At 37.8% G+C, this 25,001-nt stretch overlaps 1 protein-coding gene across 1 annotated transcript; it reads right to left on the reverse strand.

Annotated features, from left to right (window-relative positions):
- Positions 1-6,976: 6,976 nt before the first annotated feature.
- On the reverse strand, positions 6,977-23,655 carry LOC111655982 (uncharacterized). Its single transcript, XM_087174338.1, has 16 exons — positions 23,625-23,655; positions 22,817-22,868; positions 20,727-20,857; positions 19,707-19,841; positions 19,298-19,486; positions 18,584-18,706; positions 18,245-18,433; positions 18,014-18,027; positions 17,780-17,802; positions 15,071-15,174; positions 13,085-13,176; positions 12,271-12,497; positions 10,946-11,096; positions 10,412-10,574; positions 10,245-10,298; positions 6,977-10,137 (listed from the first exon to the last, which is right to left on the reverse strand). The coding sequence occupies exons 4-16, from the start codon at positions 19,765-19,767 to the stop codon at positions 9,881-9,883; spliced, it is 1,647 nt and encodes a 548-aa protein (XP_087030464.1). The 5' UTR covers positions 19,768-19,841; positions 20,727-20,857; positions 22,817-22,868; positions 23,625-23,655; the 3' UTR covers positions 6,977-9,880.
- Between the last annotated feature and the right edge of the window lie 1,346 nt (positions 23,656-25,001).

Here is a 25,001-nt window from a genome sequence, read left to right on the forward strand (position 1 = left end):
ACTGTCTTCTGTCACTCTGCGAATTTACATATTAATAAACGGACACATTTTATGATGTAGGCCGAAAATGAGCTTCCCCTCCTTATAAGACCAGCAGCCGCCACTGCTACATAGTGACATATCCTGATAAGCAACAGCAACAAGATAAAATAATATTTGCTCAGTTGTTTGATACCATCAGTGTCCAGGAGCTAGGAGAGACAGTTGTGAGTCCATGGTTTTTCCTTCTGTCATAATTTAGTTAATCTATGCAATTCTTGAATTAAATTGAATTAACAAAACTTTCTAAATAAAATTTTTCCCCATCTGAAACTGTGCTGGTAACCACTGCTTCTGAGTCTGCAGGTGGCTTGAACAGTGGCTTTTTAATGATCTGTATATCGCTACAGCTTATCACCAGCTCAATAATCCATCTTTACTTTCCTTTTATGACATGCCACAAACATATGCACTGCTGCCGACCCTTAGTCTTTTTGATCAACATAAGCACACTAAAATAGAGCAGACAATACGTGTGTCTACTGCCTTAGTTTGCTTCAGTGATACTGATCAATTTCTTTTAAGCTCACCCTTACTATTACTTTGTTAATTTTTTCCCTTATTTCTTAATGAAGAAGATTTTGTAATTCGTCTAGAATGGTGTCCAGTTATCTGATTTTCCAACCTGGTTACTAAAAGTAGACTAGGCCCCTTTAAACTGTGCCTATTGAGACACTGTCCCATTAAAAGTCCGTCTGCATGGTCGTTAAGATAATAATAATAAAAGATAAATATCAAATTTACCCATTATTCAAGCTGTGTGGCACAGAGCTGAAAAAGTCAAAAGTGTTGCCAACAACAAATGCAAAATATTACAGTTAAATAACCTTGTTAATAATAGCATTAGTTCCCAGTGTCTCCTTAAAAGGTGCCAAATGTTATAAAGTATGTCTGGTATTTTCTCTCTTTTGAGATTGTTGTCAAATGTTTCCCTAAAAGCTACCAATATGTTAAGTATGTCTGGTATTTTTTCCTTTATAGGCACAACCCTTTTTGTTACACATTCCTTTTGGCACCGTGAAAAGGTTTGGGAGTGGATTAGACAGTTGAAAGAATTAGACAAAATAAAACATGAGCCAATGTAAAACAAAAGGTCAGCTATTGACGTTAGAGGAATGGTATTTTAATATTTTTTTCCTTCCTTTCTCAGTCCCTTGAGCATTTAGCTAGGCTGTAAGTAATCTATCACTCCTACGCAGTTCCGCACTCGAAGGTGATCTTCTGTTGATGTCTACAAAATGGAAGAGGAATTTAGATTTTTCAGTGTCATAACAAAGTGTGGCAGAAAGGTTTGGGATTTTGTGATGCAAATAACCACAACATACAGGAGACATAATAAAATAATTAGTGGTACAAGACAAATATGTTGGTACAAGGCAAGGAGACAGGAAGAGGGACTTTTTTATTTTGTTATTGTTTGCCTCTTCTTCACCGGAATTATAAAGTAATATACACATATTACATAATCAGTATAATTATAAAGTACATTAAATCATCACAATAAATAAAGCATGTCCATCTGAATGTGTTTAAAAGTCAAGTTTAAATAGTGAATATAATGTACAGTGTTTGTTCTGTGATCTGTGTTAGATCTGCGGCTTTAAACCAAAGCTTGAGCCTCTAGATAACATTGAATAAAGCTGCAGCTGTGTTTCCAGAATAGGAGGATGACTAAAATCATTGCCATGAAATGACACGCAGAATAATATTGACCCTCCCAGCAATTAAAAGGTTTTTTTTGCATTGACAGACATAATGGCATTAGAGGAATCTGCACTCTGAGAGGACTCGATGATACTGAAGCAGCTAATTAGATAGGTAGATAATCAAGACGGTTTTGTGCTCTACTGTTTGACCAAATGGGCTTAGGAGTACTTCAAAAACGTTAGGTCGGTTTATTCATTCCTCCTCTTCATACTGGGCATGAAGCAATCCCGTTGTAACACAACTTTACTGGGGAATACAGTAAATACAGATAAAGATGAATGGGGAACAAAATCCACTGTCCCCCTTCTTCAATTCTGCCAAAGCTAATAAAAGAATAAAACTTATACCTTATGCTCCTTTAATGTGACATGGCATAGATACACAGTACACTGTAAACATTTGATGTAAATTTACAGTGAAATCTGAACAGTATTTTACTGTATTACTGTCATACGGTATCGTACTGTAAAATGCAATGCAATCTGGGAGAAAAAAAATGTGATTACAGCAATTTACAGCACTTCTTTTACAGGATTATACTGTAAACTTTACTGTAAACAGCTGAGCATCATGGGAAGGTGAGAGGAAAGTGCGGGAACTAAGATTTGAAAATCAACTGACATAAGACTTTTTTTATTATCTGGCAAAAGTTTGTTTTGCAGCTTGCATTTTATTTTTGGTGATTTCAACTTTGGTGCAAGTCTGCCAGCCAGTCTCTGTCACCACGAGGCGCAGTCACAGGACAACCTGCTCAGTCTTTTGTCACAGATGCCGGAGCTGCCTGACGTCCTCCACCGAGTAAGTTAACATCAATTAACGATTTTTTCTGACTTAGGAGGAGGATTTGAGGATTTCTTCAGTTGAATTTTCTGCCTTTTAGAACAGTGTTAGAAAAAAAGCTGTTGAAAAGTTTCATTTTTGCAAGCTAGCTAAAATTAGAACATCTCAGCATTTTGTCTCAATTTATATCAACATTAAAACAACACTGTTGTCTAACCTATAGGCTAGTGCTTTGTGTGCCTGTTTCCACATCAATAAAAAAGAGCCACTAACAGTTTCGTATTTGCAATGTTCTAGTTAGCTAAAAATTAGCAAGTCTCTTCAGGACTGACTGCAGTGTGACTGTTTCAAACACCTTTCAGGTTCTAATGGCAACTTCAAGGAGCCGTTGGATGCCCTCATCATCCAAACTGATGTAAGATTATCTTTGTTTCAGTGTCTGTTTTAATAATATTATAGTTAGACATTTTCTTCTTTCTTTACATAAGGTCTTTTCCATTATTCTAAAATTCCATTCATTGCCAATCAACATGTATCTGCAAGGTCTAATAATTCATTTTGTTTTTATGCTTTTTTTTAAGGTGTCTGCCACACCAGCCATTGTGCAGTTGTCACACTGCCTGACACACCACGTTTGATTGTGGCTGGTAAGTACAGCATCTGGCTTTGAATGTGAATAAAATATTGACAGCTATATGCATAGTTTGCTAAGTAAGTTTGTTAAGTAAAGCTTACACATACACAAAGCTTACACACAAGTTTTACAGGATGCCCTCTTACTTGCCTTGAATCTAAATTATTTATTCAACAACAACAACAAAAAAAAACATACTTATTATTGAATGTTTATTGTTTTATTTACAGTTCTGACTGTTACATCTTATAGTGCAACTGTTGTATTGTCCTGGTCAAACATGTTTTTTTTTATATTGTCACACTCAAATTTGAAGTAATTGACTTACCTTACTTTGTCATACAAACATAATCAGAAGAGATTGATTCCATTATTTTTGTGATTTCTGTTAACTGATTCTAACTTGTTATATTTTTCTTAGGTCCAATGATGCAGACAAACCAACGCTGGATGTTGAGCATATAAAGAGGTGCTATGTGAAGCACGTCCTTCGTGCTTGGGCTTGCTGTAGTCTTCTCCTCTTACTACAACTTCAACCTTCAGTATCAACATGATGTAGCGTGCTCGCTGGAATTCATTCAAAGGTAGCTTCTTTTTCACATATACTGTACCACAGAGCTTGACTTGATGAGCTTGACTTTAATAACCTGTAGTGATAGCCAATGGTGCCTCTGACACAAGAACAGCAGCTACAAACATAACTACTGCCTCTAGTAATATTGTTGTGGCTGATACTCCTTTTTAACATGGTTCAACTTTCTGCATCACTACATTGTGCTGAACATGCTCTTATTTGATATGTCGCATTCATAGACTGATATCACCTGCCACCTCCTTCTATATTGTTTTTCAGAAGCTGCATTGACATCAATCCTGAGAGGGGCACAAAAGCAAACCGTGAGAAGGTGCAAAGCAAGAAGAGCGGCAAGATGGTCCAGAAGAAGCCAAAATCAGTGAATCCGCATGTCAGCACACTCATCAAGAAGATCAGCGACTTCAAGTGGGACTTTGTCTGATATTACACACACACACACACACACACACACACACACACACACACACACAACCCCCTATCTCACCCATTTACTCATTTAAACACTGCGTTGACTTATGTACTTCACTAAGTGACTAAAACCTCAGTGTATTTTCTTATTCAAACTATTGGAATTTGAGATAAAATGTTGCATAATTGTTGACCGTTCACGTCCCTATGCTACACTCATGCAAACTAGACTGCTGCTGTTCTGCAGCAGGTTCATTAAAACAGTTTGATGTTCCTCTCTCATAAAAAACAAAATTGCCACAGTGAGTTAACAAATATTATATGCACTGTAATTTAAATTAAAAATTGTTAATCTTTCGAAAGAACAAATCAAAGTAAGAAAATACACAGGGAGTTAAAGTTGATTCATGTCTAATTTTACTTTTTTTGCACTGTTTTTATTTCAATAAATGTTTGAAAAGGAACTGCATAATGAATATTGTCCTGCTGTCATTTCTTTATCATAATCATTATTATTATTAATAGTAGTAGTAGTAGTATTACAGTAACATTCTGTAATTATCATTAAATACAGGATACATACTGTAGATTTAAATACAGTTACAAATACAAATACTGTAAATATACAGTAATTTACTGAAAAAATATAATCAGTATCTTGTTCTAAATTTACAGCAATGAACTGTAGAATTGTTATATTGTTTTGGGAGGGGAAATGACTCAATTGCTGGCTCTGTTAGATGAAGGAGCACAGCCAAAGAGGCTGTATACACAAAGTTCACATACAGGCAGCTGCGCAGTGTGGTCAACATCCTGTAATATCAAATAACTGGTGATGAAAGAAACTTTGATTAAAAGCAAGTTTATCCCACGCTCAAGCACACAACTAAGTAAAATCAAATACAACAGATCTGACTGTGTGTTACGGTGAAAATAAGGAGAGCCTGAACCCAATTGCAGATTAAAAAAAAGATCAGAGTTTATTACAAAAAACTGAAAATCACAGACAGGGAAAAAACTTAACCGAGGACCACTTAAGCGACTGCTGAGGGAAAAACAACAAAAGATCAATAAAACCAAAACCACGAGGGGCAAAAACTCGGGAATAAACTAAAGCTGTCCAGGAGGAAAAATACTCACTAGTACACTAGAAATACTGAGCGGGAGGCGAGGCAGGTTCTCGTGAGTTGTAGTGAGGTAGTTACAAGTAGTTACAAAAAACATACAAACCTTCACAATCAAGGAGATAGTCTGCCCAGTAGGCCAAGGTTTGACTTTCTTTTCGTCTCCTGTTACTCCCTGAAGGGCTGAGGTCATGTTTGAAGAGTTTCTCAAGTTCAAAGCCACTGAGTCGCTTTTCAGAGTGGCACAGGACAGGGGTCAGCAAAGCAGGGTGTTGCTGTAGTGCAGTAACAAACTTAAGGGCTGAAAGACCATCTTTGAATCTAGTGAAAAGTGAACACAAACACTGTTTCACTGCTGTGTAATGCCAAACGCATTTAAATTATCGAAAGAAAACTGTTAGATGTTCTATTCCCAACAACTACAATCCACCTGTGTGTTACATAAAAAAAAGTTCTTGTGATTTCCACATGGCAAGGTAAGTGTTACAAAATGCATGAATTACACACAGAAACACAGTCACATCGAAGAATGATACAGAGGGCAGGGTTGCATGAGTACTTATAGATTGGCACAAGGCAGGAATGGAGAGACAGACATCACATAGGCTATCAGTCGTGACTGTCTATCAGTGACTAATTGATACCAAATATACATGCCATGAAGCATTTCAAACAAAAATTTCATAGAAAGAAAATCTCATTAAAAATGTGATCTTACCTGTCAATTACAGATGAGTTGCGGTCAATAATATACCATCGGAGGTAGTCTGCCACGATTTCTTTCTTTTCTTCCACAGAAGCCACGTGTCTCAGACAGCCTGCTGTCTGTAACATTGTGCTGTGTCTGATGATAGATTCTTGCAGAGCATCCAATGAAGAAGCATTTTCAATCTGAAACACATAAAAAGACGGTGTCCATCTTGGCGGCTCACCATGAACTCTACCGACGACAACAACAGGCACTTCCGGTTCAACCCCGGAGTAGGTACATTCCCTTTCCGGTTGATGCTTGATATTTGTAAATTTGTTTCGGGACTTGTAAATGTGTTTTGCCGCTTGTAAATTTGTTTTGCCGTTTGTAAAAGTGTTTCATGTCTTGTTAATTGGTTTTCTGAAATGTAATTTTGTTTTATGATATGTAAAAATGTTTCAATGTTTCATGTTGTCAATAATCAAGTCAAAATTCAAATTGCATCTGGATTCTCTATCTTTAGAGATGTTGATTCCTAAATAAGTGATAGTGTCTTTTACTGGTATATTACAAATAGAAGGGATGTCACATTGTTTAAGAGCAAGCAATTCACATTTCTTTATATTCAAGTCCAGACGCGGCAGAAAAAGTATTTATCAGATCAATAGATAAAGGTATCTGAGACAGATCTTGCAAAAATAATGTTGTATCATCAGCCAGCTGGGTGATAAGCTTTGTAAAAGTGTTTCACATGTTGTAATCTTGTTTTGCACCTCCCGGCCACCGTACTACGGGAGGAACAGCACGTATACGAGTGAATCGCGTGGCACATCGCGTGGGGAATGTTTGGCAGAGGCTTAAATAACAAGGAATCAGGAACACGTGATGGCAATGAGGCTGCTGCCGAGAACCGGCCCCGCCCCTCCGTGCTGCCCTGAGTGAGCGAGGAGACAGAGGTTAAATGGAGGCTCAACAACAATAAATCAAAAACCACACCATAACACTATGACTGCTTTATTAATTAAAGGGCATGCTCAGTGCCCATGTGAATCACATTCACATAAAAAATGACTGCATTCTGAATTCAACAAAAATTGTTATTTATGGAGAAACATTCAAGGCACCACAGTGGAATCTTTGGATGACAGAGGTTTGATGAAATGCTTATTCTTAATTTCTAAATTCATCAATCGTGACAGGATAAATCATCACATCATTTACATGTAAACATACAACTGAGTCAAGGACATGTGCAAACAGTTGCCAGTTAGTATGTAGTTCAGTGCAAAAATCAAAGTAACATAAAACCAGTAATGATCATCATCATCACATAATATAAAAAAATGAAATATTAGCTAATAGCTGTTTAGGTCAGACTTTATGGTCCCTGCTAACATTACAGCTACAGTTGGTTGAGTGCATCCCCTTAATGTTAAATGACAAAAAGAGTAAAACAAAGATATTTGTTTTCATCAACACAATATCTGACACATGTTCAATTGGCAGAAATGTTCCTTCATCCTCAAAAGTAACAAAAATGTTCAAAGAGTGCATAAAAAGAATATTTTAGTGAAATAATAAAAATTATATCAGTCCAAAAGTTTGCACCCCTTTTATGAAATTTTGTCATTAATACTTTACAATACTTTGAAAATCCTCCCTTTGCCTTTATAACCTCCTCCATCCTCCCTGGATACCCTCTGAGCAGCTTCTGCATCCTCTCAGGTGTAAGTTTAGACTAGTCTTCGTGGTATATTTGTTCCAAGTCTAGAAAATTGCTTGGTTGCTTCTCCTGTACGACCTTTCTCAAATCTATCCACAGGTTTTCGACTATATTCAAGTCTGGACACTGGGAAGGCCATGGCAAAACTCTCACCTTATTCTTTTTAAACCATTCCTGAATTGACTTTGATCTGTAATTTGGGTCATTGTTTTGTCCTGTCTCTTCATTTTCAGCTTCTAGACTTGTTGTAGGGGGCTTTGCTTTAAAATCTATTGGCCTGCAATCATTCTTCCTTCCACTTTATGCAAAGCTCCAGTGCCCGATGCAGACAGACACCCCCAAAACATCAGCAAGCCTCCCCCATGTTTGACTGGGAATGGTGTTCCTCTTCTCATAGGAGTTTTTTCATACATACCCATTTGAATTATGAACAAATAGTTCAACTTTGATCTCATCAGACCACATAATGTACCAAAACTCATTTGGCTTGTTCACATGCTCTTTGGCATCCTTGGAGGATGCTGCCTTGTGTCTAGAAGTAAGCAATGGCTTCTTGCCTGCTTTTGTCTCAAACATTTTAGACTTGTGCAGGCTGCGCTTGACTGTGGAGATGTAAACTTATATTCAATTTGCCTTTAAGGATTTTTTCTGGTCACCTGCTGTTTGTTTTCTGATTCTTACATAGCTGTAGAGCAAGTTTTCTAGCAGCTTTTTCTTGCACTCCATAGTAGAGTCTTAGTCTTAGTGTCCATGTTTCTTGTCCTATTTCTGGATTATGGTCTTCACAGTTGGTAGTGGTATCCCAAAACGCTTTCAAATATATTTATATCCCTCTCCAGGTTATGAAAGTTTACCAGTTTAATTTTGAGGTCTTCTGAAAGCTGTTCCCCTGCTCCCATTGTTGTTGTTGCACTCAGCAAACTGCATTAACATGTTGGACATTTATACCAACTTGCAAATATAAAACGCAAACCTAATTGAACACACTCGTTGCCACTCATCAAGCATTAAGTGGTGACAATGTATTTTAAAGACCAGACACCTGATTTTAAATATTAAAATTAATTACCTAGAGCATTCATGAAAGGGGATGTAAACTTTTGAGCTTGGTATTTAAGATACATTTGGACTTGGATTCAGCTATTTTCACAATCTTTAGTCTTTAGTGGGAAACATATTTAGATAATTATGGAATGCTATTTTGAAGCTCAACTGTACTATATAGATAGATTATTTGATATTTCACCCAGGGTCTAAGGGGGATGCAAATTTTGCACTCAGCTTTTACTGCTCTAGCTGTTGCCTATCTTTTGATAGTAATAATCATAGTACTACTTCACACTGTAGAGATGAGTACCATGCACTATTTTGGCCACTGTAACTGTACTGATTACTGTATTCAGTAAAACGTAGTGTGAGTGATTGTACCGTGTAACTCAGTACAACATTGTAGTTAATAATCAGAGTAATGCTGCTGTACTCGGTCATTTCAGGGAGTTGGCTTATTTGATGTTTATCCCTGAGCAGATCCAAGAATGTTAAGTAAGGGCAGGTTGATGGTCTCTCAGAAGTAGTGCTGTCCAACCACAGCGGAAATCATGTGTTTAGAGTTGTTCCGAACAGCCATGCTCAAAGGCCAACTGAAAAAGTCTGGTTTATAATTTCGGACAGTCTCTCCAAGAAGACAGTCATTATGTTGCACCCGTATGTTCACATTAAAAATGACAGAAATAGTTCTGTGAAAAATGAAAAAAGAGAGGTGGAAAGTATAACTGGTGTCTGTTTCACCCACTCACAGCGGAACAATAAGTGGGCGTAGATGTAGAAACAAATATTTCCAGTGCTACATCCTGAATGCGGCCTGGAGCTGCCAGCTGTTAAGGATTAGTGAATACCTCTCAACTGTACACTGGCTGCATGTGAAGCCATTGTCACATATCGTAGAAGATGTGACATAGGCGTGGAGGATTATGGAGTTGTTGAAAGGCACATTTTAGGGAGCTACACTGAGTAATAGAGAGTAATGTGATAAATAAATTAAAACTGCTGTTAATGAATTATAGTAATGTAATTATTTTTTCAGCGAGTAACTGATGTAGCTTGAGTAACTGAAATAGCTTGAGTAACTGATAGCATTTTTCAAGTTATCCAACATAGGAACAGATGAGCAAGTGGTGACCTAAGCATGACGACATTTGGAAATAATGAAATGGAGTGACTGAAGAGAAGAGTCATGGTTGAAATCAGTGAAGACATTAACTTCATCAAAGATGTAGGTTTTGCCAGGGATCAGTTTAGGGGAGTTGCAGCTAGCAGGTCTTTTCAGAATGTAAGGCGATGGCAGAGCTTTCACTGTGGCATTTGTCCCATGGATTTTCAGCACATTACTGAACACGATGCTGTGCAGAGACACGCTTTCCAAAATCCCGATTTTCACTAAAAAGGGACATAAACAACTGTATTAATTTTACAAATTCACATGTATTCAAAAACAGTTGTTTGCAAAAAAAAAAAAAAATCTAAATTATAAATTGAGAGCTTACTTTCTCCACAAAGATATGTTTTGTTCAGATTGTTCACTGATGGAAATATAGATTCTGAAACAGAAAATTATTCACACATATTACTGCTAAGATGGAGAAACTACAACATACATCAAGTGAAAAGATCAAGAATTGTTCTTTGAGGCAATGTCGTAGCAGACACTGACCTGTGATCCTCCCGGCCCGACGCTGTCCTGGCTGGTGCACTGGACTTAGCTCCCCTGCACAACACGACCACAGAGAGGTGTTGTAGTACAGGTGGCCACAGCATCTGAATCCTGTCTTTTTAGCATAGAGCAACTCCTTGTCCTCGCTTGAGCAGCAAACCTCCTGGTTATAAAGTAGATATTATTATGAACAATGTGAATATCACCTTAATTGTCAATAACAACATGTTTGCTTGCCGTCTTAACCTAAGTTTGATGAGACTGATATCACTAGGATTATATATGTTGATGATTTTTGTTTCTTTTGACAGAACTAGGCTAGATGCTTCTCCCTACATTCAGCCTGTGCTCACATAAGAGAAATATATTCTAGCCTTATTTGAAAATCAACAGATTTCCTCAAAACTTAGGATTTTCTTACGAATGATTTTCCCTTTTCTAGGAACATTTAAGGCCATGGATATATTTTTGAAATGGGCACAAGCAATAGAGTGACAAGGATAATTATTATCATTATAACTGATAAAAACCTACCTGTGACTTTTTCAGAATGGATCCACAGCACTGCCCATGCTTGCCCGAGGATGTCAGGTTGTAAAGTGTGCCTGCACAGCACTTCATCTGTGGGTCTTTAATATTGTAGGCTTGAATCCCACAGCAATGACTGTGTTCTACTTTAGGTTGTCTGGATGGAGAAACAGAGCTTATTGTTTATATCAAATCAAGTGAGTAAGATAAGATTGTTGTTGTGAATTCCCCAATTTAAGGAGACTCTTATTGTAAACCCTCAAGGTTCAGGGCTCGTGAAATTACTAGTACATCGCTGTACTGGAAGTGAGCAGCAACAGGTCACCTGTGCAGAAGTCTACTGATGTAAGTTTATGTGACTCTAGTACTGATCATTTAGCTGAATATGCAGCGTTTCAGAATTTCTGATGAAACAAGAACACACAGATCTATCAGTCTCTGTCACTCACGCCTTCTCTCTCTCTCTCTAACTAATTCAACATAGGCCGCATGTGACAGAATGTCAGCAGTGCAGCGGTTAGCGCCCAATACACAATCATGACAGAAAAAGAGACTTAAAGCCTTAAAAGACACTTTGGGTTGAAGTGACATGTGGAAAACTGAAGTGAAAAATGTAAGACGTTGGAATGTATTTGGTCAAACAGGCACACATGAGTAAGTGATTCTTCGCTATATTGGGTCAAAATAACTCCAAAAGAAAAGCAGAAAGAGCACTGAGCTGCATGATAATCCATTTCTGGATTAATCACCACCTGTCATATTACACAGCCATTTGATTGTTTCAAAATATTAAAATGCTAGACTAAAACATACTGTATATCCTAATTATCATAGCCCTATTAAAGTATGATAATCCACCGGAAAACAAAAGGCATAATTGTAAAAAAAAAAATAAAAAAAAAGTCAAATGTCAGATACAAGCATTTAAAATCCAATTCTTAAAAACCACCCAGACAGACATTCCTTGGTAGAGTAGCTCATGCGTTCTGAAGGACGGCCAGAAATTAAATCAAAGGCGGTGCACTCAAGAATGTTTTCCTGTCTCAGAGACTGAGTGAAACTAGTTACAAAGAATTTTTCCTTGCCACTCCTGTCTGGGTTAGACGGTCCTTCACTTACTTTAAGACACCAAAACAAGTATTTCTCACACACCCATTGTGGAAAACATAATGTCAAGAGGCCACTGTCGGACAATACCAGACACTGTACATACCAGACACCACAGCATGCCAAGCTGACAAAAAAAGGTCTTCTTTTCAACTAACTCCAACCCTAACCTTTTCACCAGTATTTTTACAGACAAGTGTAAACACACATGCAGACATAATTACCTGTGTCCATTGCAGCAGATCTCAGTTTGAGGCTGGTAGATTTCTGTCCCACAGCAGTGTTGTCCAGGTGAGCCATGAAACTGAGAACAACATATTGTCCCTTTAGCTGGGTTGTAAGGAATACCGATCTGTGAACATTTCTCTCCATCTTCTCTATCCTCGTATAAGGCGTTATTACAACAGAGAACTCCAACTTGTGCCAAACCATACGGCGTCTGTCCGCAGCACTTGAAAGAATCAGAGAAAATACAACTAATTGTGTATAAACAGGCACAGACATACACACATTCAAATGCACATATGGGAACATGTGTATGTATAGCTTTTGTCAAAAATCTGAGGAAAAATGCATGTCAGAGACACACAACTTTTGCTAATCTTAATTTCTACATGTAAATGTGTACAATCTGTCTTACCAGGGCATTGTTCTATCATCCTTTAGCGTATGCAGTAAACAATAACGATGCTTACGTTAGCAGGTCTTTTCATCATTTCGATCAAAACCACTCTCACGTACTGTATAAAAGGAGCTGGGTGGAGCTCCGAGCTCTCCCAATGAAGCTGCACCAAAGCAGCAGTTTTTTTGACAGTAACAACTAGGATACATTATTAGCTCTCAAACTAATAAAGAATAATTTGTTTTGATTATTGTAAACAATTGTGTTGTATTTATTTATTTTTTTGCCACACAAAAAAAAAGAATCTGGAAAACTGGTGTGAAAGGATGTGTAGTTTGAGTTTCCCATAGAAAAACAGAGAAAAACTGTTGACCTTTGCAGGAGAAAAAAAAAGCTAAATGTCAGAAGTACATTACTTGATCTATCCAAGGCTTCCGCTCAGATACACAGCCATCACAGCAGACTTGGATACATGGGTTATACACTGTGGGGGTCACATCACATTGACCTAAACAGATGCAGTGGGGATTAGAGGGTGGATAGAGAACAAAGCAGTTACTTCAAAAGGGGAGTCCCATAGAGGTTGTGCGGATAAATGATGGCAATCAAAGATGACTCAGGATATGGGAAATACAAAATAATAACATTTATGGAGCTGTGAGAATTGGCACTTACAGTTTACATTATTATTTCTCAATACAATACTGTCTTTGATCCACTCAAGTCAGAGCCTGTCCTCTAACCTCCGGGGTGCAAATAGTTGGAAACTTTGTGTGGTTTCCTAGTGTCATTCTTTATTGTAACAATATTAAATGAAGGGGTGATGGGAAAAAACTGAAGCAGTAGTGAACTGACAGGGTGGGGAATCTGCAGATTCCATCTCTGTGAGAACAACTTCAGGCAGTCACCCATCTGAAATATCACATCTGCCTGGTTTTACTTCACATACAGCTAACTGAAACACTAAAGATAATGAGGTTCTCCCACTCTTTTTTTCCCACTAATTAAACAGTCTGGTTGGATGATCCTTACTTCAGTGTAGGGATGAGAATTGATGTTACATATCCTCGTGTTCCACATTAATGGTGTGATTTGTACGGCAGACATGTTATCTCAAAGTGGTTTACTGCTTAAAGATTGGGAGCTGCCTGTATCCATGGTGCAAATGCTTCTTAAAAGCACTTTGTCTATCCTTCAGTCATTTCCCACATATGCTAACCATCTTCCTTGAAATCAATATAGTGAATAGAAAATGTTTTCACATGTCGGTGTTTACAACTATACATTCTTAACTTCTTCAGTGCACAGTAGTCATTTGGTTTTAGGTATGAAGCTGTTGTCTCACAGAAAAAACATCACTCCTCATTATGTGTAGAATTTGACATTGTCCTCATAGGGAAAACAACAGCATTTGTCACTGTTCAAATCTCTGGAACAACCTGTGTTTACATTACCCTAACCTTTAGGGGTTGTATAGTATCAATAATCAACATTGCTTTCTTTTTACACGTCACCACAATCTTTCCCTGATCTTAACCATGTAGTTTTTGTGCCTAAACCTAACCAAATCTTCACAATAGCTGTGGCAGATCAGCAGTCATATGAATATGTTTTCATGTATATTTTAGTAGACTGTTACATCATCTCCATCTTACTTTAACAGAAGCAAGGAAAGACTAAAAGACATGTGCCTTGACACCAGGGCCCTGTTTCAGAAAGCAGGTTTCATGGAAACTCTGGGTTTGTTAACCCTGAGACGAGGGTTTCCATGCCTGGAAGAGAAATAACTAACCTAACCTGCTTGCTGGCAGGATTTCTCAAACACACCCAGTTTCTCCTCCTCGCATGCCTGACAATCCATTTCTTTCCATCATTCATTCAAAGTCGATATCAAAGTAAACATCGGACCGCATTCATTTGCAGAGGTTTATATGAAGTATATATCTTCTGCTTCCAGCGGCACTTTGTTCCCATCAGGTTACAATTTAATAAATATATTTGTATGATTTCAGTGGCATCTATGAAGGAAATTAAAGTTTGCTAGTTAATGTGGTCTAGTGGCCTACGCTGAATAAAATGTAATAGTCTTAATTAACTTTTCAACAACTCAGGCTCTTTCACTGTTGCTGTTGTTTATTAAAGATAATTATGCATTGCCCATTGCTTCATAATCTAATCTTTCTTGTTCTACTTACAGAAAAAACAGAGGTTCTGCTCCTCATTTACCAGTTATCATGGTGAATCACAGTATCTGAGTTTGATTGCCAATGGCTATTTTTTCATTCAACCACACGCACACTTGACTCAGAATCAGGTGTCAAGTTGATGTCACACCCATGGCACCATCAGATAACAACTGACAGACTTTTACACTCCCACGAAAACACATACTGGAGTCATACCTGGGAGGCAGCACCAATGAGGCTTTTTCTGGTTTCTCTCACAGCAGTGAAGTTCTTTGGGGTTGTAACATAATGACCCACAGAGACTTGTTGCTGGCTCATTGCTGTGGATGTGCAAAGATGAGCAAAAATAAACATAAAAACAGTCCACATCATAGTCAGACAACACAAATCAAGGGTTAAATGTTCTCTGTGGTATCTTTGACCATTTAGTAGTGCTGTGTAGCAGTTCTATGAGTAGGTCTCCGTTTTTTTTATCCTGTGCACATGCGCAACGAAGCACATATACATGTACATGCATGCAGTTTGCACAATACACATTCTTGCCAGTAGTATTCCACTGATTTACAGGTGGCACTCATGTGGCAAAAAACACAGCCCTGCACCAACAAAGTCAGATAAGAAGATTGCTAGATAGTAAAGATGTATGGAAACTCGGTTTTGCAAACATTTTATGACGAGGGAAATGCATTCAACATGTCTGTCAGACTTCACACAATTCTGGTATTATTATACTCCAGTATAAGGGTAAAACCTGAGCTCATTGTCTTTAACAGTGGTTCAAAATAACCATATATTAGTTTGGGTAGCAACAGAGCAGTTCTATTAAACTAGACTACATCAAAACATAGTACGTGGCTGTATGTAGCCTACACTATAAGCAACTGCTGTAAATTTACAGCCAATTTTCAACACTAAAATAATGTTTTCATGTTTAACAGTTTAGTACTGCAGTTAGCAATGCATGTGGGCTTCTTAATTTCTAGCACCAGGACAGAGGCCGAAAACAGTATGCTGATGTTTTAAATTACAGGACACTACAGTGTTTTTTGGAAATCTTCCAGAAGAGGACGGACAATAGTGGACATGTGCTGTATATTCATCACCATCATTCCGGTCTAGCATCTACAAAATTAAACGGTAAATTAATTAAAATCTTATTTTCTTTGCCTGTGTGGGGGCTATCTTATTGATATTGCCAAGAATGTTTGATATAACGCTCAGGAGTTTGTCTCGTTATACAGTGATGCTTAGATTTGAGTAGGCTAGCTGAAACAATATTAGGACTTTGTTTTTTGTTGTTGTTGTTTAATCTTGGTCTGCATCCGAGGAGCGGCACCTGTTAACGAGAGGCCAACATTATTTCTTGCACGGTGGTTAACGATTTATTTCAACCAAACCAAAGGATTTTTGGAACATCGCCTAGAGATAGTTTTGTGTTTTAGAATGAGCTAACGGAATTAAGCTAGTTCGGTGAAAGCACTTGAATCCTCAAGGCTTATAGGGTTGTATTTTTCCGTTTAAAACGGAAAATTGCTGTGAAAATATTGACTTTCTGTACTCTTTGTAAATGCATTTTGTTTATTTCTCTGTCACTGTGCGCTTCACATATCCTAACGTTAGTTCTCCCAACTCTGTATATGATTTGTCAAACCGTTTTGCATCAGCTGTGGCTTTTCTTTCATAATCTTAATATTGCAACTCAGTTAAGGTTAAACATTTCAGCGGTAAGACTGATACAATGGCACTAAGAAGCAGCCAGAAATGATCTTCCTGCTTGACATATAAAACAATTGTCTATAGCCCTGAGAATAATGAAGTTCTAATATTGATTGCATTTAAGACTGATATTTTAGGAAACTGCCAAATTGAGTTATTGTATTATCTACTGTGCCTGTCTACAGTAAACTGTGAGAAGTTAAAGTAATAAGTTAAATAGAATATTATTGTAATTTCCAAATAATCATAAAAATATGCTGCATTTATTTTTTTTTACTGTATTAGACTGTGAAATCATTCAACAGTTTGAATACAGAAATATACTGTATTTCTGATTTACAGACTACTACTGTAAAATCATTTTATGGATGAACACCGTAAAAAAAACGTATATTGCTGCTGTCCCTGCTGCCAGCTCTTTACTGTTACTTTACAGGGAAATTATTTACAGTGTATGGTCAGATCTTGATTTTATAACTGTGATATCTAACAAAATCACCAAACACATAAATTAAAGACAAAGACTGTGCTGTGACTTTGACTATATTTACAGTATTTATAGAGAAAGTTAGAAGAGACAGTTAAGTTATTTTTTCAGGCTTTTGTCTTTATTACTGTTATAGTGAGAGAGAGATGGGAAAATTGGGTAGAGAGACATGTCGACATGCCGTTCAGAAGCCGATGGCTTCTCTCTCAACCCCTTCTCTCCTGCTTTCTCTGCTCTGTGTGGCTTATGTTTAGTTATTCCTTTGCCTCCTTTAGTAATAATGATACATGTAATGAAAGTAGTTTATTTGCTGTAATGGAGGCAAGCTCAGTGTATTGGAACTGCTCTGCTGCTTCCCTGCAGCTCCCAAGCAGTCAGGAAACCAGAGCAGCTTGGTAGACTGCTTGTAACAAGAGGTTTAGCCCTAAGCCCCCAGTTGGTATCCATACACGGTCCAGCCATGAACCAGGTTTATACCTGGTTCATTTGAAAAAAACTAACCGGCAATGTGCTAAGTTAACAAAACTGCAGGCTCTAAACATCCCCCTAATAGAACCTGTTTGAGCGAGAGGCACTAGCTGACCAATGGTTGAAATATCATCAATCATTAAGTCAGTCAGTAAATCAGTCAGTCATTCCAGATTATAGGGTTGTAAAGTCCAGATTATAAAATTGTGTGGGTCTCAATGTGATACTGTAGTTAAAACCTTTGGTTCACTTACCATTGGGGCTGAGTTGCAAGATTCTAAAATAAAATACAAAAATGTTTATGTCTCAAACGGCATCAATAAGGCTTTAATTACACCAAAGTTTACACCAAATAAATAGATTTAAACAAATAAATAAATGGTAAATGTGTGAGATTATTGTTATAGTGCATACATTGTTTTGGGAATCTTACCTCACTTTTATGAGTGACATAAGCTGATAAAGGAAATAAAAGTTTGTTTTCTTACCTGCGGTTCAACACCTGTGGACATAAAACACAAAATATTTTGAGTGCATGTGCACCAGCATACCCCAGCAGAAATTTCAACATTTCTTCCAACTAGACAAAATGTAATACAAGACCATATGTGAATGACTCACACTCATCCACATTTGCCTTGTCTACTCTCTGAAAACTAGACCAAAAAAACACCTTACCAAAAAAACTACTAAAATATTAAACGCACTCAGTGACTCACCTGCCTCTTCTGCACAGCAGCTGGAATTAATGTGTCGTATTTCAAGATTTTCATCAATCAAACAGCAGCACTCAGTCTCATTGTCATACTGGTCATGACCACAGCACTGGTGGTGACTGGAGTTCCTAGCCAGGATCGTCTTGTTGTCAGTTGAACCACAACACAGCTGATTGTCCACATCAAAAGAGTCTGTGGAAAAAATAAGTGTACTTATGGCGCAACTGACATGATTCAACTTTACTGTGATTCTATCTTACACACACTTCTTGTAAATACTTATGCTTTGTTTTGCCAAAGTTTAAAGGTGGGTCTTGTGATTTTTGTTGCAGTTCTACTCACCATTACCACAATTTTGCATCTTTGGCCCAGGTTTGGCATCAATAGTTGACTGACTGGATGATTCCATGACTGGGTTGTTGGGGTTCATTGACATATTTTCCATTACAGACTGCGGGATCTGAGCTGTAAAGGCAAAGATGAAGTCAACATACCAGTTCTATGATTTTCATAAAATGTGAGTTGCGTGAATGCCCCCACATGCTGAAATATTTTCATGTCTCATCTGAAAATTGACAATCATGACAGAAGTGCTAAAATTTTTGGTTGTGAATCATCAACGGAAAGTAAGAAATTTTTGCAATGTAACATCTACAAACCAACTGATTTGAATGCAGCATGGAGTTATAGAAAACACCAGCCAACATACATATATGAATATGCATATACTACATGGGCATATATGCACAGTATTGTATCTATTTTTGGTTAAGTCAGAAAAAAAACCCACCAGAACAAAAGCCAAAGTTGTTTTCTGCATAATTTTTAAAACATGACAACAGTGCAGATGGAGTTAAAGAGCTGTGACTCAACAGGCATCCATTGCTCTATCTGACATTCCTCAGGACTAATATACAGTCAAATGTAAATTTCAACTAAGGTTTCAATAATGTGTCAAACTGACAATAGATCAGTCTGACACAGTGTGACGTGTTAAACTTGTAAGACTGTATCACGCAGTGTATAGTGGCCTTAAGGGTTACCCTTCAGTTGTACCTGTGTCCTCTACACAGCAACCTGAATTCATGTGTTGTATCTCAAGAACTCCATTCATCAGACAGCAGCAATGAGTGATGGTGTTAAACTGGTTATAACCACAGCACTGGTGGTGATTGGATGTCCTCGCCAGGATCTTCTTTTTATGAGTCACACCACAACACAGTTGCTTGTCCTCATCAAAAGTCTCTGTGGAAAAGATCAGTTTGGTTCTTTGAACTGTATCACTTTAACACCCCTTTACTTTTTAAGCCCTGCAGACCACACGTGTTGAACAGAACACATGTTGCATACACTGTGGGAATGGTAGAAATTACAATGACAAAGCCTAAAAAACTCTATTTTGTAAGTGTACACTGCATGTTTATATGATGTTTTAATTCCATTAGGTGTGTCTAGCTCCACTCACCGTTACCACAACATTGGGCCTTTGGCACAGGTTTGGCTAAAACAGTTGACTGACAGCACATTTCATTAAGTGGGCTGTAGGCGTGTAGTCCACAGCAAGCTGACACCTTTTCACCCAGACCCAGAATAACTTTACCTGTAAGAACAGAGATCAACTGAAGAGACAGACACCAGCACCAACAACAATAAAAAACATCCAGTGAGCAGCAGCAGTATTATGTATATACTAAAATGGTGACTGGTTGTATTTGTTGAATTAGATATTAAACAGATTACTGATAGCATAGATAGTTGATGAACCTCTTTCCACAGGAAACAGAATTCAGCATTCAATACCATGTTGTTTAGACCGTTGACAACATTCACTTGTCAGTCATGGAGTTCCATAGAGGATTTTTATGTGAATTGTGTAGTTCTGCATTCCTTGTATTCATTTAGGTTACATAATACATACTTTCATTTTGATGACAAAATCATAAAACCACAAAAATAGCGGATTAGTAACACAGAGATGCTCTTGGTTAATTTCTTCATTCAACACATGAAGGGACCTTGTATCAGGCTCTAAAACATTGGTATATAATTCTGTATATTGGTTATTTTCACCTGGTTGGATTTGATGACATCATTGGGTTATCTTTAACCGTGTGAACTGATCATGTGTTTAATAGATCACAAAGTTAGAGGATCAAGTGTCCATATTCCCTACTTACACTTTAAGCATCATACTGCTGTTTAAAGTCGGTTACGATGCAATTATCACATTGTCTCCTGCTTTTTATAGAGACAAGTCTGCATAGATTTGTTGCTGATGTTTGAGGAAGAGCGATGTTGCAACAAGTTGCAATCCAGGGCAAATGCCAACTGAAGCCTTTTTCTGTTCTTCGTGCTATTAAGTGCTTTTATTTATTTTATTAAATTCTCTCACTTTTCACCACATTTAACATCTCATTTTTTTTGAATAATCACAGAACCAACATTCCCCTTTCTGGCTGGTTTCACACAAATGTGTGGTCATTACCTTTACAACAAGTGGCAGCAGTAGGGTTGAAAGCCAGATCTCCACAACATGACAGCCCTGCCCCTGGATGAAGTCGATTCTCACAACACACAGCCGCGCGGATGTCATACTGAATTCCCTTGCAACTTTTTCTACAAGACACAGATACCATATTCCATGCTGTTATCACTCACATTAGCATTACATAGACATCACATTAAATACATACGAAATAGTTATTTTACAGTTCCTGTAATGTCAATGTACATCTCACTTATCCTTTGCAATACTGCCCTCTGATGGACTTCAGTGAAAACACTCTCAACTAGTTACCGAGGTCCCCATAATATACAGTACATATGTACAGTATTTACTTGTACATACAAGTATTTCCTTGCTGTGCCTGTGAACGTATCACAGAGGAGAAAACATGACCTAGTCGACCACCACAAATTGTCAGTAATGTTGAAAGCCAACTAAACTAAACTAACTAACATTGTGTCGACCTTTAGTCATACATATGGCATGGATGTTTAATGTTTAGAGCACCTCCATTTTTTGAATAATGTAATGTGTCAGTGTACTCTGAAATTAAATCATGGAACTAAAAGTTTTGAACAAACAGTACCCATGGAATTTTGTCCAGTTCAGTTGTTGTTTCTACAATGGAAATCATATATGGTTCAGACAGTTAACCCCAACACTGTTGCAGAGGTACCCACGAATGTGTTGCACTTGTAGTTGGCTTTGCTTTCACATTCTGTCCAGTTTATCCCAAGCCGGCTCCACAGGGTTTAAGTCTGGAGAATGTGCCAAAACTTTCTTTGTACATACAAAGGGTTTGTAAGTCATCAACATTTCTCTCAAAGACTATTTGGACTAGACAAACCAAACTTTTATATATCAAACCTAACATTAAAAGATCATTACATGTTACATTTCATTCACAAGATTTATTTGAATGGAAAAATTTAGATGTTACATCTGACTCCAACCGACGGTTTGCGACATCAAAATATGCATTAATTCACAACAATATTATATCAATATCGATTTACTTAATAATGTTAACCAAAGAACAGTTATTGAGTTTTGTTTTACATAGGTCTACCTTGAGTCAAAATAGGTACAGCTTATTTGTTTTATTTCTTATGATAAACTTTACAGGCAAATATATTAGAAGGGCCATGGGAGGCTAAGAAAGTCATTCCCAAAATAACATGTTTGTATTCTGTTATACGTTAAAAGCAACAATTAGGAATTATTGTTGCCTCTATTGTGCTATGGGACAAAATCAGCTGTATATATTGCCCAATTTTAAGAGAAAAAGTTGAAAAATACCATTGTGTGGTCTGTTTTGATACGGCTGCTTAGCTTGGAGACATTTACCTTTACTTGTTGCAACCGTCCCCATCCTATCAGCCATGACAAAACATCATGTTCTACCTAAATATACTGAACTTGAGACACACTAACCATGTCACTTAGAAGTCAACAAAACAATGATTCAAATTAAGTAAGTTTTGATTAATTCAGACAACAGCTCAGGCAGTTTGACAAAAAATGTGACTCATGAAAAATACCCCAAAACTGTCTTCCTGGTGGGGGGAGGGTCTAACTGAAATTGTGCAGTAGGAGTTGCATCACTCTATTTCTAATATAATTTTTTTTTTTATTATTTCTTTGTACCATTTATGGTTATTCACTGGACTTGGACTTTTACTGGAAAAACAAAAAAATTGGGGTTTTCTAAAACTTGTAGTGTATTTTGTCCATGTGGATTTCTAAGCCTGATGATACACTACGGGGAAGCTCATAGGGTCATTGGAAACATAAGGATGGTTCTTTTGGTAACTATTAATAGGCCAACTTGTATTGCAATACAGGCTTCAGGATTTGGGATATCATGGCCCCAAAAGTTGTTGAGATTTTGAGCTGGGGCATTAGGTCAGGAGTTATCAAAATCAATCATTAAGAATAATCCTCCAGATTCACTAGACTTGTCTGTTCTTGTAAGCAGCTTTGCTGACACAATGCTCTCCTTACCATAACCTGAACCACACACGCGCGCGCGTACACACAGTGTAAAGAACGCTCAAGGCAAAACTCACCGGTAGTTGCAGTCTAGTCTCTTAGAAGCTGCGTCAGTGCCCACGGGAGACTCTGTCAAAAAACACAATAGTTTCAAAGAGTTATCAGGTAAAATCTGTTCATGCAATCCACACTTTTTTTTTTGTTTGTTTGTCTTTGTTAAAATACAATGACCTAATTGACACGTCACGTTTAACTGTTTATCTGTGTGTAGCCATCCACGCGTGGATACAGTAGGAAATAGGATGTTTAGTGTAAGTGGTGATTTCCAGCTGAGGACCGGTCTCAAGCGCTTCTCGGCCAAGTTCAGGGGCAGAAGTCAGGCAATAAAAGAAAGAAAGAAAAAAAAAAATCTTCGGAGGTTTTATGACCTTGAGACGTGCTGCGTAAAACCCTCTACCATCTCCATCTAGTGCTGGACTCAGGTCACACACAGGCCTATATATTTCAAAATGGGAGCTCATCGTGCAGACAATTAGAAACTGTACAAACCGCAAGACTAAAGAAACCTCAGAGACAGCAGAACTAGGACATTTCTACCCGGGATTCCACCACCTTCAACAATCTTCCCACGGTCACTGCAATCGGCCTCTCTTCTTCTCTCTCTCTCTCTGTCACTCTCTCTATCTCACACACACACACACACACACACACACACACACACACACACACAGTAGCGCACAATACTGAAAGTAGTTTAAGTAGCATCCCAGCAAAGGAACGTGGAAAAAGAACAAAGAACAAATCCACCAGGGAAACTAACAGATTTAGAGATCAAGTGTCCCCTGTGGCTGGAGATTAATCAAGGAAACTGGATGAATTACTTACCACACACACAGGTGAAGCCGCAAATCAGCCACCCTAAAAAGAACGTAACCAGATAATTATAATGTTGATTATAAACATTCACTGATGTTATAAATTCCATCATTTGTTGAGAGGTTCGCCCACAGCCTACCTAATCCGAGAACCCAAAGCGGAGACATCACGGTTTTTGGAGCATCTGCCAGTCTGCTGCACCAGAGAGTGTGATCCAAACACATTAAATAAATACACTACCAATAGCCACGCCCACATGATAACATCTAAAAATATGACACTATAAACATGTGGCTTAAGGTGAAGTGTGAGCCCTGGGCAAAGCCAAACATCAGCAGATAGCCTACATGTAAATATCTTTGCTCTGAAATGTAGAGGAGTAGAAGTACAAAGTTGTACTTAATTGTACTCATGACAATAAATGTAGGACCACTTGTTTACCACTGCGCCCAGAGGTGTGTGTGTGTTTCTAAAGAGTTTCCACATATGTCTTTTACAGACGTACAATGTAGCCTACATTTTAAAACATGGGCTGACTGGAGGCGAGTGAATAATAGACTCTTTATCATATTATCACAAAAGTATCAAACACAGCACGATGTCTTGCCTTTTGATGCTTTGCTCCTGTCTAACGGAAATTAATCTAAAGTGGGACTACTTCGTAATTATCCTCAAGTAAGATTTAAGTAGCCCACACACACACACACACACACACACACACACACAAACAGTATCCTAAAGGAGTTTTAAATCGAAAAAAAAAAAAAGTAACAGTAACAAACGCCTGGAAATTTCAACAGTACAATCCCTTTATCGTTAAATGAGACAAAAGTTGATTTTTTTTTTTGCCCCCCTCTTCATCCTTCAAATGAATAGGGGATAGGGGACCCTGCTTGTTGGCAGTGGCAAAATACATAACATTTCCAATTAAGTTGTATTGATTATCTAGTAGAATGCCATTAAACAAGACGAGTTATTTTACTTGTAATGTTAGTCTTTAAGCCGGAGATCTCCTCCTGACTCATCTTTATGTTTAGGATTATTTCGCTAAAATGAACTGTATTCAGAGTGAATGTAAAGAGCATTGGACTTGAATTAAGTTTAAGTCATAGCTGTACAGTTGCTAAGTGGTGTTGCGATCTGAAAACGTTGGTAACACTGTAATGGTAACTTTTTATGACCCGTTTCACTGGCAGTTTCACCGTGTGACAGAGAGAAGCTGGACTCTGATCCAGATGCAACTTTACTTTGTGTTAGCATCTGCTTAGTGCACGTCTCCAAAGGACGCTGCTGATTTTATTTAGATAACGTTACTTTACCGTTGGGACTGAATTGACTGGGAACTTGTTTGCTAATGTTAGCAAGCTACCTAAACTGTCATCATAT

Source organism: Seriola lalandi, unplaced genomic scaffold (genome assembly GCF_002814215.2).
Source record: "Seriola lalandi dorsalis isolate HSWRI2012SDOR001 ecotype SW California unplaced genomic scaffold, Sedor1 jcf7180002054338, whole genome shotgun sequence".
In the NCBI taxonomy this organism is placed as follows: domain Eukaryota; kingdom Metazoa; phylum Chordata; class Actinopteri; order Carangiformes; family Carangidae; genus Seriola; species Seriola lalandi.

Excerpts from the sequence above, each read along its gene's own strand:
- LOC111655982 (XM_087174338.1), bottom strand. The coding sequence starts at position 19,767 with ATGTGCTGTCAGTCAACTGTTTTAGCCAAACCTGTGCCAAAGGCCCAA. Across the intron at positions 10,575-10,945 it reads CCATTCTGAAAAAGTCACAG|GAGGTTTGCTGCTCAAGCGA; the intron begins GTAGGTTTTTAT and ends CTTTATAACCAG. Across the intron at positions 10,138-10,244 it reads AACATATCTTTGTGGAGAAA|TGAAAATCGGGATTTTGGAA; the intron begins GTAAGCTCTCAA and ends GTCCCTTTTTAG.